This window comes from Leptinotarsa decemlineata, unplaced genomic scaffold (genome assembly GCF_025532065.1).
Source record: "Leptinotarsa decemlineata unplaced genomic scaffold, Ldec_3_MD MMD2_tig00026347_RagTag_RagTag, whole genome shotgun sequence".
Taxonomy (NCBI): Eukaryota; Metazoa; Arthropoda; class Insecta; order Coleoptera; family Chrysomelidae; genus Leptinotarsa; species Leptinotarsa decemlineata.
The window spans coordinates 589,144-607,391 of NW_027412698.1; the positions used below are offsets into that span (position 1 = coordinate 589,144).

Below are 18,248 nucleotides of genomic sequence, written 5' to 3' on the forward strand. Positions count from 1 at the left end.
CGGAGGGGTTAGCAGCTCCAGCAGAGCCAGGGGGCCCATCTCTAATAAAATGTTCTTGATAACGCACTCTCGGGAAGACGAAGAATGGCGGAATAACATTTCCAATGGCATTCGCTGCAAAGGCGACTGTGACCAATGTACCCCTTTCCGCCGAAGTTACTGAACCTACTTGATGAGCACCACGCCTAGCCACTACTCTGTCGGGCTTTTGAACAGTGGTTATGCCTGTTTCATCAGCGTTATATATATCTTGAGGCTCAAATTTATGACGATCCATGTCAGTGGTCAGATTGTCATAGAAAGAATCTACATTTGTTTTGTTAAAACTAGTCGCCCTGGAGAGGCTAGTAGCTTGTGCTGCGCGTAGAGACAGTTCGGGGTTTCTTCTCATAAACATCCGAAACCATTCCTCACCTGCCAGCTCGTTATCATCCCAAGTTTTAGGTCTTGATAAATTATATTTAACTGCAAGTTCATACGCCAGTTTTCTTACCTCCTTCTTAGGTAGTCCAAAATATATATCAGCACATCGAATCAAGTACTTTGAAAGCTCTCGCTCTTGCACCTCATTAAAAACTCGGTTGTGTGCTTTATATCCCATGTCTGGATTTTCTTGCTTGCCAGAGACATCTCGCTTTCGAATATATCTTAGAAGCGAACAATGGTTTAATCCGTGCTTCTCTGCCGATTTTCGCAATGATCCTCCGGTTTTCACCTCCTCATATGCGTCTTTGTACTTCGACAAGTCTATTTGCCCTCTCGATGTCTTTCTTACGCGTACTCTAGGCATCTAAAAAAACAAGAAAAAAAATAATTACACTGTTTCAACCGTACCCAAAAAAAATGTTTCAACCGTCCCCAACTCCTACTTTAGGTAAAATTCAGTTATTAGTCATTGTAACAATAATGATACACAAAAACTAGTCACAATGTCATATTCCGCGAGCTTCATTTCAAACAACAACGCACCCTCAATGCTGTCACTTGAATAAAAACGACAATAATTGGAAAAATCTCCAAGCAAAAATACTTACTTTTGGTTATCAAAACACAATAGGGTCCCCTAGAAACAGCCAAAGCGCGCGGAGAGTGGCGTAACACTAAGATTCGTGTTTAGAACTGTCGTCCGCTTCGTTCTCCCCTTGGACCCCTCGCCGCCCCGCCAACGGTTTGCGAGATATTCGTTTTGTTTCAACCGTCCTTTGTTTCAACCGTACCCAGTCTACCCTATGTAAAAACTTTGGTTTAAATGGCCTCAATTTATTTTTCTTCAGACATCGCCTAACATTCTCCCTAGGTAAGTTTAAATCTAAGCTGGCATCCCTCAAACTACTATTTGGATTATTTCTGAAGTAATCTAATATAGTCTGGTTATTTTCGTTCCTTCTTCGTATATCGTTCTTTAAAATATATGTGGTTACTGCTCCAGTCCGATTGAAAACTTGGTTTATTTTATGTACCGTGCTGTTACTTATGGCTGGACGATTTGGGTGTCTTTCATTGAATATTCTAGTTACTTCTCTTTCACTCCGGTAATCATCACCGGAAAGACGTATAATTTCGATTTTTTCTTGAATTGACAATTGAGCCATTATCTGTTTTTATTTTGAAACACAAATTATTCAGTTCACTAATGGTGCGTAACAAAATGACAATTTAACAAAATGACAATTCATGCGCAAATAAATAGATGAGAAACTGTAACTGTAACTTGTTTATTTCATTAATGCATTCTGAATAACAGGCAGTTAAAATTGCAAATCTCATTTTTTGCTATTCAACAAAAGGAAGAAATCACAGCTGATGTTACCTACTGGAATGATAATAATTATTATCCATTGCATATTTTTTTCGTTATAATTTCTATTGGGAGTACATTAGACTTGTCTTATATTGTTGAAATTGTTTTCATGAAGATTAACCAGGAGTTCTCTCCTGATTGTACTTGTTTATGTATCCACTCCACTTCGAGAAATACCTATAGACTATTTTTACCATCATGATTTTCAAATTTCATTCCCTTATAACTTTTTTATTACTGAACAGATTTCGATGAAACTGTGACCAGTGATATTTCAAGACGTCCTGAATCCAGTGGTGTATTCAGAATTTTCATAAAATTCCTGAACATGAATTGGTGGGTTGATTAAACGGCATATTTTTCAAATTTCATTCCTTTATAACTTTTTTATTGATTGACGCATTTCAACGTAATTTACATGTTACCCATTTGAAAATGTCACAAATCCAGTGGTGTAGTCAGAGTTTTTCTAAAAAAATCGCTAGTAATTTTTTTAGATTTTTGACCTTGAAAAATAAGATTAGTTGGCCCTGGAAATTGAGATTTATTCATGATATTTGGTGTCCTAATAGACTTTTTGAATATCTACCTAACAAAAAAAAAACATTCCAATCGGTTGAAAAATGTAAGTTTTATAAGGGTGCTTCCATCTTAAATGGGTCACACTGTATATTATTAGCCAGACAACACAGAAGGCAGAGGTTGAGAGAATTCATCTGCGAAATACTTATGATCCATTCAATTTGGATAATTTAGAATTCCAGAGAAGATTTCGCCTCACAAAAGATATATGTAGCCAGCTTATCGACGACCTAATGCCTCATATGAGTAACTCTCCTAAAATTAACATTATCGATCCTAGGACGAGAATTTTAGTGGCACTTTCATTTTATGCCACCGGTAGCTATCAAAGACTTATAGGTGAAAGCCACAATATTTCCATAAGTCAGCAGTCTGTTTCAAATTGTATTAGAGACATTTCTTCACTGATAACTGAGCATTTGGCAGATAGGTATGTGAAATTCCCAACTACAAATGAAGAGAGAAATGTTATCAAACTCGCTTTCCATCAAAAATATAATTTTCCAGGAGTCATAGGAGCAGTGGATTGTACACACATAAGGATTTTACATCCAGTCGAAGAAGAACACAATTTTGTTAACAGAAAAGGATATCATTCAATGAACGTTCAAGTGGTAGGTTTGTCCTTAAAGTTTATATGCATTATTTACTTTTTCTTTTTTAGATCTGTGATTCTAATTTGAGAATTCTAGCTGTAAATCCGAAACATGCTGGATCTACACATGATGCATATATTTGGCGTACTTCAGCTATTCGTGAGGAAGTTGAAACACAATATAGACTTGGAAATAGGAGCTGCTGGTTACTGGGTGATTCAGGCTATCCTTTGCAACCCTGGCTAATGACTCCTATTGTGAATGCACTGCCAAATACACCAGAAGGGAGATATACACAAGCTCATTGTTCTGCAAGAAATTGTATTGAACGTTGTTTTGGTGTATTAAAACAACGTTTCAGATGTCTTAGTGGTGAGATATAAGCCTGAAGTTGTAGGCCAGATAATTTCATCATGTGCAACTCTCCATAATATATGCATACTCCACAATTTAAATGTAGAGTTAATAGATGGGGTAAATGATCAGCTCCAAGTTGTAAGACCTCCAGACGTTGTGCCCAATGATTTACATCAAGAAGGTGATAGAGTGAGAGAACGTATTATAAGAAGATATTTTCATTAAACAACAAACTGAAATATATATTTTGAAATGTACGAAATGCATTTTCATTTGAAGTAATGTACAAAAAATATGTTTAACAATTTCCTATTCTTATTGTTGCAAAATACTAGTGATTTCTTCTTTTCATAAGTGAGTATATAATATAATTTATATTATAACAATGATGAACATTTAAATAATTGATTCAGTATTGAAATAGTCGGTTAATAATATAATTTATCAGTTATATAAATAAATTGATTATACAAAACACTATTTATCAGTAATTCAAAACTCTTCATTTTATACAAAATAAATTTTCTGCAAATGAACAAGAGTTCATAAGAAATGAAAAACAAAAGTTATTCTTTCAAGCATATATTTTCTGAATTTTAAGACTGAAAAATATTATAATTTTTGCATATGCATTTTCAATAATTCAGACAGAGTCTTCATTTCCGTTGCAATACTCTCCAAACTATTTGAAATACTTTTCACACTGGATGATATTTCAGTTAGTACTGTCATAGTTTCTTTTTGATACCTTTCGATTACGTTGTCACTGATGCTAGAACTAGCTTTCTTTTTTTTTTCATTGCTATTAATGTTCATATTCGATGGGCTAACTTCCTCATTGTTAACACGGTCCACAATTTTTTTTCCAATATATTGATGATCTAAAAGGGCTGTGGCACAGTAATCTACCACTTCCTCATCGTGTTCCAAACGTGGAAGCCCTAATTCAGGAATATTTTCATTTCCAGTTGAAGTCCAACCCACAATTGACATTAATCTCTCTTCCTGTTCAGTCAATTTCAAAGTCGTAGCAGGCCCCCCCTCCATTTTTATTCTGCAAAGATTTATTGCCTGCAATTTTCATTTTTACTTTATATTTCCAATCCTGTAGAGCAATCTTCCATTTTTCTGCAGATTTTACCCCTAATCCTACAGAATTTAACTGTTGGGTAACTTCTTCCCATAGTTCTCGAGATTTTTGTTTGGCATTCTGACAAACAAATTTACCATTTATCAATTGTGTGTGAATTTCTAAGAAATTTAAAAGCAATTCCCAATGTTTAGGGTGCACCCGCATTCTTTTTAGCGTTTCCGTTATTTGTAAAAGTAATAACTCATTATTCGATAATAATAAAAAGAAAATTCCAAATACTCACACTGATATATTCCAAGGGAAAATCTACAGGAATATTGAAATAATTTATTATTCTCTTGTAGATTTGAATATTATGTCAGGTCAAAGATTAGGTACTACAACCTATTATCTTTCCTATTTATTATATACTATTGTACCCACAAGAAAAGAATTTACCTCTCCTCTCTGCCATCTTTCCTTATATATTTTCTCTTGGTCCCTACACAATATGACAGGTATGCCAACCATAAATTGAAGTACAACAATAATTTCGTGTATGTCGGGATAATTTCATGTCTGTCGGGAAAGAACAATTCATCGATTAGTTACGAATCGAAATTATCGTTTCGTTGATTTGAAACGAGAGAGCGTGGTATCAATTTTAATAAATCCGATAAATTTAAGGGGAAGGGTTAGAGATGTAGGGGGGGTACTGTCGTGTCGATTCATTGTGGTTCCACTCCTGGGCCTATTCTGGCTCCAGTGGAAGGATCACTGACATATACTTGTCGGTCACAAAGGAGGAAGATGATAAGGTCTGTGATGTCCTCGGGTATACGATATTCCAAGAGACGTTGTTGTAAATTAGGAATTAAGACATTATCATATGCTGATGAGATATGCAGTAATACTACCACCGAGAATTCGTCAAGAGTGAGACTAGCCGCGATGTTCGAATACAGTGCACCGAGGTTATCTTGAATACCCTTTCCTCTGCGGAAGCCGGTTTGGAGGGGATTGAGAAGTTGCTCATGTTCTAAAAGCCAGTCGATTCGATTTTTTATTAATGTCTCAAGAAGTTTACCTGGGCATGAGGTGAGGGCGATTGGCCTCCACCCCTAGACAGTGCGTAAGTCTTTGCCTGACTTGGGAATGGGTAATATTACCTGGGTTTTCCATTCCGTCGGAACTATATCCTGTTTGCTCAATAAATTATTGAAAAACTGAAGGAGGCTGTTGGTTCCCCTATCTGGCAAATGTTTGATCATGCTGTAGGTGATCAAATCATTTCCTGGAGCTGAATCTCGTTTAGACCGAAGAGCCATGGAGTACTCCTCAGTACTAAAAGGTGAACTGGGAGAGCGCAAATAGTCGGTTGAAATGAACTGAGAATCAAAAATTGGTTGAGTAAGAGCGTGAAGGAAATCCACCGCAATGTGGGAGCCCAGAGGGGCACTTCGTCCTATGCAATGTCTGGATTTAGAGAACGCTCGGACGGAGGACCATACCTTGGAAATTAGGGTAGAGGGGGATAGCTGAGTGCAGAAATCACGAAATCCTTTGGTCTTATTTCTTCGGAGAATTAATCGAGTGTGCTCTCGAATTCGCTTAACGTTGATAAAGTTTTCCATAGAAGGGTGGGCCTTATATAATGAAAAAGCAGCCTTGCGCTTGGAAATGGCTTCGGAACACTCATGGTTCCACCATGGATGGCGTGGTTTGGGTTGTTTATATATATATATATATATATATATATATATATATATATATATATATATATATGTTTCTTGGGAATAGCGATATCTGCAGAAGAAATCATAGATTGGTAAAGCGCAGAGTAGGAGATCTCGTTGAGAGGTAAGGTCAGGTCCAAGAGATCCGTGTAACTAGTCCAGTTCGCTACCCAAACAGCACAAACTGATCCTCAGGCTTTACCAGGGATGTCCATTTAGGTTTTCTTGATATCCTCAGGATGTATGAGCTTTTTCCCAGGGTCATCCTGAGGATATAGAGGTAGCAGTGTTTTCTATATCCCCAAGACAACCCTGGCATGCACTTTTCCTTGTCCTGGGGACATGGATAGGTCAATCTATAATGGCACAAAGTGATCGTCTGGCCTAACCAGGGATATCCATTTGGGCTTTCATGATATCCTCAGTATATATGATCTATATCCAAGGGTTATCCTCAAAATATAGAGGTGGCACTGTTTTCTATAACCCTGAAATAACCCCCACACGTAATTTTCCATTATTTAAACCCAAGTTAGATAAAAATTATTGCCATTTCACTAAATTACTCTACTTTGCAGTTAGAGCAAATTAAATTTCATTTGTGGTTTAACATGAATGATTTGAACGAATTACTATAATAATATGAAGTCATAGTTTTATTTTCACATCAATTGTGAATTACAAGTGAAAGAAATATATTTGTAATCCCTGAAGCATTTTTCTCACAGAAATTAGAAAGAAATATTGCTCATTTGTGAAATATTATAGGAAATCTTAGGTTGATATTTCATAGACATATAATAAGGATGATGATTTTTATTTGTTACAATAAAACTTCCATTTAAAACAATAAAATTAAAAATTCACTCCTAAATACTTTGTACAAAGTGTTACGAAACGCTATAAAGATATACATGGCATGTCATAGTGTTTTTTATTTGAATTAAACCTAGAAGTATTCAACTCTTAACAGAATTTTATAAAGGAAATGTAAAGAACATAAAAATGGGCTAAAATCAGGTCATTTTTTTGAGATATAACGTTTTAACATGTCTAAGTGCAATTGAAATGTATTTTTTATTTTAAATTGAAAATTAGGGTAAATTTGGCTACAAAACAGCCTTGAGAATCTAAAGAAAATGTTTTTAAAATATAATTAATATATATATATATAGCTAACTGCAAATTAGGTAAACAATATCAATTATCAAGTGTTGTGTGAAGGGCCTTTTCTTCTTGCTGAGTTTTTTTTTTCGCAAGCCTATCCTTGGCGTGCCTCAGCCAGCTTTTTATTGCCAATTCAATGTTTTTTTCAGAAGTATCGAATTTTGGATTACACATTGTTGCCTCTGGAATAAAAACATTTGATCAGCGAGGGGTAAAAATACATGTGCAAGAAATGGCTTAAACAAAAAAGTATTGAAATGTAAATTTTGTTCACGGTTAAAGAGATAATAATAATAACAAGAATTTATTTCTCAAGCAACGTACATGTTTATAGGAGAGAATCTGAAGAATAGATCAATTATTATTATTACTAATGAACTAGAAGAAAAATGAGCATTTCTGCCGAAAATCTATTCCTAGATAAATTTACAGAATTATCACAAGAAGGGTACATCAAAAGAGACAAATGAAACAATAATTAAAAATAGACTCAAATAGTATAAAAATGATTATTCAGAGACAAATGGAAGAAAACATGTCATAAATGAAAGAAGGAATATGGAGGGTAAAATAAACTCACCAATTGATGCTTTAGCCATTAATGTATTCCTTATCTCTCTTTTTCCCTTCAATCCATGCCAGTTAAATTCCCTGGCAACTTCATTGATAACAACCCGGGAATAAATTCTCTTTATAAATTCATATTCAGATGTACCGCCAATTTTTCCCAAGTAAGCAACCTGAAATAGATTCAATATGAAGAATATAATAATGATTCACACATATTGAAAATGAAATATGGTTGATGACACCGTGAATGAAACTGAAAAGAATAGAATTGAAAATAGCAGGATTAGCAAATTCTTGCAAAACATGCAAATATTAGAGGTGCTGACCTAAAACTACCTAAATTGTATACATTGAAAGTAAATAACTATTCTACTAACAAACTTTTCATAGTTTTCTTTTATTTCAAGAAATTTTTCAAAATTTTCAATAGTATCTATTGGAAATTCGTATAATGGTTCATTTGTTACTGATTCTTTTTCCCTTCTTTCCATTAGTAGTTCTTGCAAACTTCCTATATCAGTACATATCTGGTCAACCTTCAAACTTAAACAGGTCAATTTTCTCAGTACTTGCATTTCAAATTGATTCTTCGAGAAAGATTGCCCTATAATTGAGAAATAAAAATGTATTCATAATGTACGCAATGTTCACAGTACTTACTTTCACACTCAGCTTCGCTATTACTTGGTCTAAGAGTGGGGCCTTTTTCTCGTGAAACATAAACTGTGAAAGAAAAGAGCATACTGGTGAATTTTACAAAAGTAATACCTAATCCATGAGTGTACACATAAGATTTGATTAATATCTTACCCTGAGAAGATCCCTTAGTTATCTCTTTGTTTTTGTTGGCTTTTCCTTTATAAGTGAATCCTGTAATTTGAAAAATGGTAATAATAAGTATTTACTTCACTCAATAATATATCCCCCAACCTTCTGGTACCCTTGGTAGCACCATTGTTTCAGAGGATTCTTCCTCTGAAGAACTTTTCTAGTAATTATTCTTTTCTGTACTTCTTCATTTTCAGAATAATCTGAAAAAAATTGGGCTTTTTCACAGGCTGATCGAGCTTTAATAAGATCATCTGAAAAGAAAAAAGAAACATCATGCAACCAATGCAAAATGTATCAACACACATACACACATACATTTTTTTGTGTACTTACCATAACGTTTGTTTTTGTTCATAACTCTTATTTGGTGTGTGACCCAATCATCCCCAACAACACATTTCTCAGCAATGGCACATTTCAGCTTTGATCCTCTATAAGGAGGCCAGAAACATTTGCGATCATCAAAATTCACTCATTTTTCTGGAACGACTTCCACAGAATTGTCTTGTGTGAAAGTTACGATGATCCACATTCTAAAATGAAAAATACAATATACTATATATATATATATATATATATATATATATATATATATATATATATATATATATATATATATACTCGAAATTTTGCAAACGGCTATTATCATTTGAACAGAAAATCAACATAATGTTTTTTGTCAAACTTGTTGAGAGCCTGGCACATGAAAGTTCAGTATCTGAATGTGACTGATGTAATAGTGGACAATTACCTTTTTATTTTCCAAAATAATATAAGGGCTTCCAGTAGAAACGGGGCTGCCAGTCGTGAACTGAGCCCATGATCGCACCCCATTCGATTTTTTATGGAAAACAAAGTTTCAAAGCAAAAACCAAATAAAAATATCTGTCAACATATAATAGTTATTTTAAATAGGAGAATGGCACCAAACATGGTCTACAATAAGTGGAAACTATATATTAACATTCAATCAGAAATTTTTCATTTCCAGTGATTTATAAAATTTCAGAGATATCAGTTTAGAAGTATTTATAAGAACTCTTTTATATATACCAGGCCATTATTGAGAGTATTTTCTACTAAATGACCATTCCAAATGTAGAAGTGGAAAAACCACATAACTATCTGCTGCTTTTAACTTAACATATTTGAAATCTATTTCATCAATTTGCCAAAACATTAACCCACTCAAATTTCTCACTTCAAACACAAGAATATCAGAAGAATTACAAGGCTTACTGAAATAATCTACAACATGTTCAAATTTTCTACCAATTATTACCACATTATGCTGCCATCTTTCAATTTGCAACAATTATCAGGATGTTTTGATTTCAGTTTAAATTTTTCAAAATGATACTGTTCATATTGTGGAACTTGAGAATTTTGTAAAATAGGACCATTTTGATGTTCTTTAAAAGGTTGATTTTTGAGCTTCGGTCCAGCCTGTCTCAACATCACTTTTTCAGATTCTGCAATACGTCTTACAACTTGTGGTAATAGTTTCTCAGATTTCCTAATCAATTTCTTGATACATTGCATGAAATTTTCAAAAGGGAATGCACTAAAAGCATCTAGAGCTCCATTAAAAGGAACTGACGAAATTCAGTTGCTTTCCACCTTTTTGCTTCGTTTAGTGAACGAGGTTTTCTAGAAAACTCTCCTGGTATATTAACTGCCTGTGATTTCAATGATTCTGATATCTCGCTAATCTGATGAGCAGACAGTTTATGAGGCGGTTTTCCACATATCCAAAATGAAACTAAAATTTTTTTGACAACTCCTAAACATATAAGGTGCATGTAATCTAGTGGAAACGAGGAGACAAGACCAAAGTTAGGAATTTCTTGCAAGATGCTAGTACCAGTATGATGTTCTTTTTGGGTTTGTGAAACAAAATCAGCATCAGTTCTTTCCCTCGAATGAATTTGAGGAAAACATACTTTGTTGTTTATATGTAACCCTTCTTGAGTGCATTTCGAACAAGAAAAAAAACCTGTATGACCTTTAGTGCATTTCACCAATGATTTTGCTGGAGCATCACAAATGAAACCTTTGATATTGAAAGGCAATATTTGGTTATTGAAAACTATTCCAGTTCGTGTCAGTTTTACTGCCTCATCTACAAAATCTCTTAAAAATGTATTTGGATCCTGCGGTTTTTCATAGCCATGATAAATTCCTACAACACCAACTAAATTTTCAACAGGATACAGGGAAACCAAAATAGGATAAAACTGACTACCAGAACTCTTACTCAGTGGTAACCCATCAATATTCACACATATTTCACAGATAGCAGTGCTTTCTCTAGAGGTATTTTTCAACAAGAAATTTACAGCTCGTTCTAGTCCATAATGATAATAGTTCCCAGGAAGCGTGGTTTTAATTATTATTGATTGCCGAGGGGTCTGTAGTAGAGTTCTGGCATCACTAGGCAAATAGTCGAAATATGGTTTCAAAATTTTCAACAAACTCCCCAAAGCCGAATGATTTATTTTATGTGAAATTGCCCAGTCTGCTAATCTTGTTTTCAAGTCGAAATCATGACAATTCATTTGATTCAGTATTTCATCAAGCCCCCGCTCTGTGACAATCTGCTGATGAATTTTTTCTGTTATATTAGTTTCTAAGAGTAATTCGTTATCGGAATTCATTTCATCGTGAACCTTATTATCTCTGAGATAAGAAAAATCAGAATCAGATATCTCTTCTGTTCCCATCGGGACAGGTTCGGTTGGTTCTAATGATAATTCAGCTTCAATAATGCTCTCATCATGACAAATAGGATAGTCCTCGAAATAGTCTTGATGAGTGAGAGTAAGAAATAATATATCCCTATCATTTTTCAAATGTCTATAGTATAATCTTTTGCTCTTTTTTGTTGGATTGGACATTTTGATGATTTTATCGGTGAACAATACAAAAAATAGTGACTATACCTAAAAGTTGACTCACCTGTTAACCTCAAACTCAAGCACATTCACAGTTCACAAACCAATTGCACATAAATTGTCTAACACAACTATGTAATTTTCATTTATAAATTTAAATCAGCATAATAAATTGCACTAGCACATATGCTCAAAAGGCCCACCACTCAAATTATTATTACTAAATTCCCAATTAATCCAATATGCAATAAGAGGATACAAGACAACAGAGAACAGCTAGTCGCTAGTCATTTCACGTCGCGGTTGCGCATGAGCAACTGTCTCAATTCAAAATGCGGGAGATTTGAATGTACATATTTGAACTTGGAGGTGAATGAAAAATTTATCCAGAGATGATGTGAAATCTTTAATGGCGCTGGTTCATTCAATTATAAGAATAATAAGAATTAAAGGACCACGGAGATCACTCCCAATCAATGCAGAATGACGACGAACAGTTGGGTCCACTCACCTGTTGTTCTGTCGACGGATAGGATGTCCACAAGGCTTCGAATGTGTGTTCTTCTGCTGCACAACACTCTAGAGTTTCGATTTTACACATATAGCAATCATATAGCTAATCACAAAATGCGGGAAAAATACTTTTAAAGCGGAGTACCAATTTGCGGAGCGAAAAATGGCCGTATTCCTTTTGCTTCTTTCCGCGCATGTCCGAGTTTTCCCCAACTGCATTTGCGCGGTGAAAGAATCCCGTGTAGTTACAGAGAAAAAATAATAATAATACCCAAAAAATAAAAGTGAAAATTTCCTCACTCAACCTTTGCATTTAGGAAGGTAATGAAACAAAAATAATACTAAACTCAAAAAATAATATGATAAGGTGAACCGTAAACATTCCGGCCACCCAAAAAGGGGTATTTGACCCTTTTTTAATGCGAAATTTCAACTTCTGGTAGAGGGCATAACTTTACCAGAGGTCTTTTGAATTCACTACCATCTGCAGTGCGGATCGTAGCAACGCGACAAATATCATCTGCACCTGGGTGCAGAGCTGTAATTCTGGCAAGATTCCATTTCGAAGGAGAAACATTATCTTGCTTTATTATTACTAAAGTACCAAGTTTGGGAGGAGGCGAGGTGGGAGAAAACCATTTCGCCTTTTGTTGCAAGGTATGTAAATACTCTGTATGCCATCGTGACCAAAAATCCTGATGGAGTCGTTGTAAAAGTTGCCATCGGCTAAGCTGATTCAACTTCAAGTGAGACAAATCTGGATCAGGTAACGCAGAAATAGGTTCCAGGGTTAAAAAGTGACCCGGTGTTAACACGGAAAAATCATTGGCATCTGAACTGATGGGTGTTAGAGGGCGGCTGTTTAGCAAACCCTCAATCTGAACGAGTACTGTGTAAAATTCTTCGTAATTTAAAATCTGTTCACCAATTACTCGCTTCAAATGCGTTTTTACTGACTTGACTCCAGCTTCTACCAATCCCGAAAAATGTGGAGCAGAAGGAGGTTGAAAATGCCATTCTATTGCGAGAGAATTTGCTGCATTTCTCAACATGTTTTGAATTATTTTGTTACCACCAACGAAAGCTGTACCGTTGTCAGAATAACATTTTATTACAGGACCTCTTCGTGAAATCAAACGCCGGAAGGCACACAAAAACGTCTCACTAGACAAATCTCCCGAAAGTTCTAAGTGTAATGCTTTAGTAGCAAAACAACAAAACACGACCACGTACGATTTGAACGTTTTTGAAGAGCGAATCTTCATTGCTTTCGTTGTGAAAGGACCACAGTGATCGATTGCAACAACTGAAAAACTGCGAAGTTGAGAAATGCGTAAGCGGGGTAGAGAACCCATTGGAGGCTGATATGGTTTTGGGTTCAAACGCCAGCATTTTAGGCATTTTGAAATGATGCTATATATAGCGCGTTTTGGCGACAAGATCCAAAAATGTTGAAATAATAAAAATTGTAAGGTCTGCGCACCGGGGTGTAAATAGACTTTATGAAAGTATTCTATGATCAAAGTGGTAAGCCGACAACCTTTTGGTAAAAGTACGGGGTGTTTTTGATCATAGTTTAGGTCTGAGTGTTCGAGACGACCTCCGACTCGTATAATATTATGGGAATCAATAAATACTCCTAATTTTTTATAGGCCTTTGGAATCGATATTTTATTTTTCATATTATTTATCAGATCCGAAAAATATTTTTGTTGAGTATATCTTACTAAAAATAAAGTAGATTGTTGTAATTCACAACTTGTAAGTACACACGTTCTGCGAAAATCGCGATTTGATTTTTTAGAGTTGAAAAGAAAACGTAAATAGTAAGCAATAATTCTTTGTACTTTCGAAAATGAAGAGAAGCGGGTCAGTATTTTTTCGAAAGGGTCGAATTCTGGTTCGGAAGTTACAAGAAAGGTATTTCTTTCTTCAGAAAACACTTCAGGGGGTGCACTATCAAATTTGAATCTAGATTTTGGCCATTGGTTACAGGGTAATGCAAGCCATGGCGGACCTTTCAACCATAAATTATTTTCTAAGAACTCTGAAGGTAATTGTCCCCTTGAAGCACTGTCACTAGGATTATTTTGCGAGTCAATATGATGCCATGATTCTGGTGATAATAATTCTTGAATGCGCGCAACACGATTTCCGACAAATGTTTTCCATTTATATGCAGGTCCTTTAATCCAATGCAGAGCAATTGAAGAGTCAGTCCACGCATACAATCTAGAAAACACTATTTTATTGTGAAAAGTTTTCAAAACGTAGGAAACTAATTCACTTAGAAGAACACAAGCAGTTAATTCAAGTTTTGGAATTGACAAATTTTTCAAAGGACTAAGGCGAGACTTAGCAATAACAAAATATTTATCACATTTTTCATTTTCAGTTATTCGAAAATAAATTACCGTGGCATACGCCTTCATTGAGGCATCTCCGAATGCATGCAATTGCACTTCCGAGTTCTGTTTGATTCTAATCAAGCGAGGAATTCGAACCTTCTCGAGTAGTAAAAGCTTATCCTTTAACTGTGACCACCTTTCGCGAATTTCGAGTGGTGGTTCATCATCCCATTGAAGACCTAATGTATGTAAAATTTGCATAAAGGATTTCGCGAATAAAGTGACAGGACTAAGAAATCCTAACGGATCATACAGACGTGCAATTTGACTTAAAATATTCCGTTTGGTGCATTTGCATTCTGTGGTATCGACTGTGAAACAAAATATGTCATCTTGTGGAAACCACTGAAGACCCAAGATTTTTAAGATATGCGATTCTGTGTCGAAGTTAACTAAACTTGTTTGAAGTTGCGATTCTGGAATATCTAAAAGTAATTTCTTAGTATTACTCGACCATTTTCCTAGTTCAAAGCCGCCCTTTTTCAGTATTGCAATCAGTTGATCGCGAGCTATCTTTGCTTCCTGAAATGAATTGAAACTCGAACAACAATCATCAACGTAAGTCGAATGTTCTAAAATTCGAGCTCCCAAGGGGTAGTTGTCGCGTTCATCTTGTGCTAACTGAAGGATGGTTCGATTCGCAAGAAATGGAGAGCAAGACAACCCAAAAATCACTCTCTCAAACATGTACTCGCGGATAGGTTCGCATTTGGAATTTCTCCATAAAATTCTCTGAAAAGTTTGATGCTTTTCAGCTACTTTAAGCATAGTGAACATAGAGTGAATATCACAAGTGAATGTTATATTACCAAGACGAAAATTTAATAGAATTTGACCAATATCCTTTTGAAGCTTTTGACCAATCAAAAGCGTATCATTTAACGACGGTTGGTTGCCTCTAATTTTGAAACTGCCGTCTAGTACTATGCGGACCTTTCCTGGTTTCACTACCGCGTGATGTGGTATTATAAAACCATTTTGGAGAAGTAGGTTGTCAGGGACAGGTTTGAGAAAACCTTCTTTTAAATAATCAACAATTATTTTTGAATATTCGCGATGTAATTCCTTATTTGCGTACAACCTATTTTCAAGGGACAAAAAACGTTTTGTAGCAAGAGCGCGACATTCTGTGATGTCAAAAAGCGGTTCATTAATATTTTTGAATGGAAGCTCTAGAATATATCTACCAGTAGCGTCACGTGAATTGAACTGCGGATTGTAAATGGAATTGTTGGGATTTTGCGGACTAGTAACACTAGTGGGTTGATTATTACGTGATGTATTTATGCATATCATTGTGTGATGTCTTGAAAAGCAGGATCGACAGTTAGATCGCGAACGGCACATCTTAGAGGTATGACGATCTGAGAGGCAGTTTAAACACCATTTGTTAGCGTGGGCAAGGCTTAGACGTTCTGGTGGTGATTTATTTTGGAACTGAGGACATTTATAAATGAAGTGATCAGTTGATTTACAGAATGTACATGAATAAGTGGTGCTTTTCTTTGCATTTACAAAAAACGTGTTTGCCTGACGCGGTTTCAACTGAAATGAATTAGAACCTTTGGTTTTGTTTTCAGGCTTGCAATGTAATTGACTATTAGACGTTTTTTGTGATTTTAAAGAAGAAGAAAATTCTACAGTCTCTAATGCGTGACAGTGATTTACAATGAATGATTTCAAATCATCGTATTGTGGAAAGGTTCCTTTGTTTGGATTACCGTATTGAATTTCAAATTTAGTTAACAGATCATCATTTAAATGCTTGGAAAGCATATAGAATAGTAAAAAATCACTCTGTTTTATAGGTAATTTCATTTTTTCCAAAGCAGAAATATTTTCAGTGAAAATATCTACAAGAGAACGTAAAGCTTTCGAGTTATTAGAATTAGTAACGATAGGTGCGTTATCTAGCCACTGTAAATGGGCGAATGCGATTAAGCGTGGTCGATCGTAACGTTCGATTAGAGCGTCAAGAGCAGCCTTATAGTTCAGTGCGGATGCGGAATTGCTTTGGACAACAGCCTTTGCAGGACCCTCCAAGGCGTCCATCAGATGCGAGTATTTTTCGACGTCAGAGCGGTCGTCGTCTCCGTCAACGACTAAAGAAAAAATTTCATAAAAATGGCGGAATTGTTTAAGATCTCCTGAAAATTTGGGTATTTTGAGTGGATTCAGCTTAGCAGAAGGCTTACTCGGTTGTGGTGTGGAAAGAACAGGTTTTTGGTCAGTTTGGAATACAGTATGGTACGAAGCATACACTTCTGAAGCGTCGTTTTCAAATTCTTTGCGAAGGTTTTCTTCGGCATCGGTATCTTCGTTTTCCATAATGCAAGCCAAGCTTATTGTACTCGAATGGTGAATATAAAACTGTTTTTTCTCATCAAAGGCCGAATATGTCATTTGAAACTGTAGTTTTGCTTGCTCACTTGTTGAAGCATTCATGGCGAATTTTTTGAGTTCACGCATTTGATAGTAATAAATTTGGCGAATCGCCTTATATTGTTTCAGTTTGTTAGCGTTTGAAGACATATTTTATTTTATTACTTAAGATAGCGAAAAAATATCTGTACGCCACTGGTGATAGCAAATGAAAAAGCAAAACTCTGCGTATCGTATGACCTTGAAAATAATTAGGAAACTGATAAGAACAAAATAAATGGCACTGAATACCTGCCTATTGGGTGACCTTGAAAGGCAGATAAATTGATGAATTTATTTTCAAGAACATATAATTATTAGATGTGAGGAAATCTACACAATTTTTTGGGATCCGGCTCGAAGGACCATGTGAAATCTTCAATGGCGCTGGTTCATTCAATTATAAGAATAATAAGAATTAATGGACCAGGGAGATCACTCCCAATCAATGCAGAATGACGACGAACAGTTGGGTCCACTCACCTGTTGTTCTGTCGACGGATAGGATGTCCACAAGGCTTCGAATGTGTGTTCTTCTGCTGCACAACACTCTAGAGTTTCGATTTTACACATATAGCAATCATATAGCTAATCACAAAATGCGGGAAAAATACTTTTAAAGCGGAGTACCAATTTGCGGAGCGAAAAATGGCCGTATTCCTTTTGCTTCTTTCCGCGCATGTCCGAGTTTTCCCCAACTGCATTTGCGCGGTGAAAGAATCCCGTGTAGTTACAGAGAAAAAATAATAATAATACCCAAAAAATAAAAGTGAAAATTTCCTCACTCAACCTTTGCATTTAGGAAGGTAATGAAACAAAAATAATACTAAACTCAAAAAATAATATGATAAGGTGAACCGTAAACAATTGAAGTTAATATTTAATTAATACAATCTCTAGTTTGTTATCAATAATGAACTATTCCCCTGAACTTTATTATCAGTATATATGATACTGTCGCCATTTGTCTCAATTCAAAATGCGGGAGATTTGAATGTAAATATTTAAACTTGGAGGTGAATGAAAAATTTATCCAGAGATTTATATTGAAGTTAATATTTAATTAATACAATCTCTAGTTTGTTATCAATAATGAACTATTCCCCTGAACGAATGTTTATGGAAATATTTTTTAATACATTATTCCTTTATAAATGAAGATTTCCTTTCAGAAATTAAAATTGTGAACGTTAATACATAAATTTTCTGAAAAGACTTTAACTTCAGTTTGTAGTTAATAGTTAATAGCCATGAAATCTATTCAATTCATTTCCTCTATGTTAAAACACTATTTGAAATC

General features: G+C 35.2%; 2 protein-coding genes across 10 annotated transcripts in view; one reads left to right on the forward strand and one right to left on the reverse strand.

Annotated features, from left to right (window-relative positions):
* Positions 1–17,828, reverse strand: part of LOC111515592 (uncharacterized) — a 46,802-nt gene extending 28,974 nt beyond the window's left edge. Inside the window, exons 1-8 of one of the 4 annotated variants that reach the window (XM_074183926.1) lie at positions 12,118–17,828; positions 9,046–9,245; positions 8,812–8,963; positions 8,692–8,751; positions 8,542–8,604; positions 8,259–8,485; positions 7,892–8,051; positions 6,946–7,493 (exon numbers count right to left, since the gene is read on the reverse strand). In XM_074183926.1, coding sequence (XP_074040027.1) covers positions 7,345–7,493; positions 7,892–8,051; positions 8,259–8,485; positions 8,542–8,604; positions 8,692–8,751; positions 8,812–8,836 — 684 coding nt within the window. In that variant the 5' untranslated portion in view covers positions 8,837–8,963; positions 9,046–9,245; positions 12,118–17,828 and the 3' untranslated portion in view covers positions 6,946–7,344. Of the gene's footprint in view, positions 1–6,945; positions 7,494–7,891; positions 8,052–8,258; positions 8,486–8,541; positions 8,752–8,811; positions 8,964–9,045; positions 9,246–11,670; positions 12,064–12,117 lie in introns of those variants that run through there. The other 3 variants (XM_074183924.1, XM_074183925.1, XM_074183927.1) reach the window with 3 other exon arrangements.
* Positions 1–18,248, forward strand: part of LOC111512968 (uncharacterized) — a 207,321-nt gene that overhangs the window by 151,991 nt on the left and 37,082 nt on the right. Inside the window, exons 5-6 of one of the 6 annotated variants that reach the window (XR_012467691.1) lie at positions 2,891–2,997; positions 3,048–3,578. The exons of the other annotated variants lie outside the window; for them this stretch is intronic. The gene's annotated coding sequence lies outside the window, so the exon portion shown is untranslated. Of the gene's footprint in view, positions 1–2,890; positions 2,998–3,047; positions 3,579–18,248 lie in introns of those variants that run through there. 6 annotated transcript variants of the gene reach the window in all.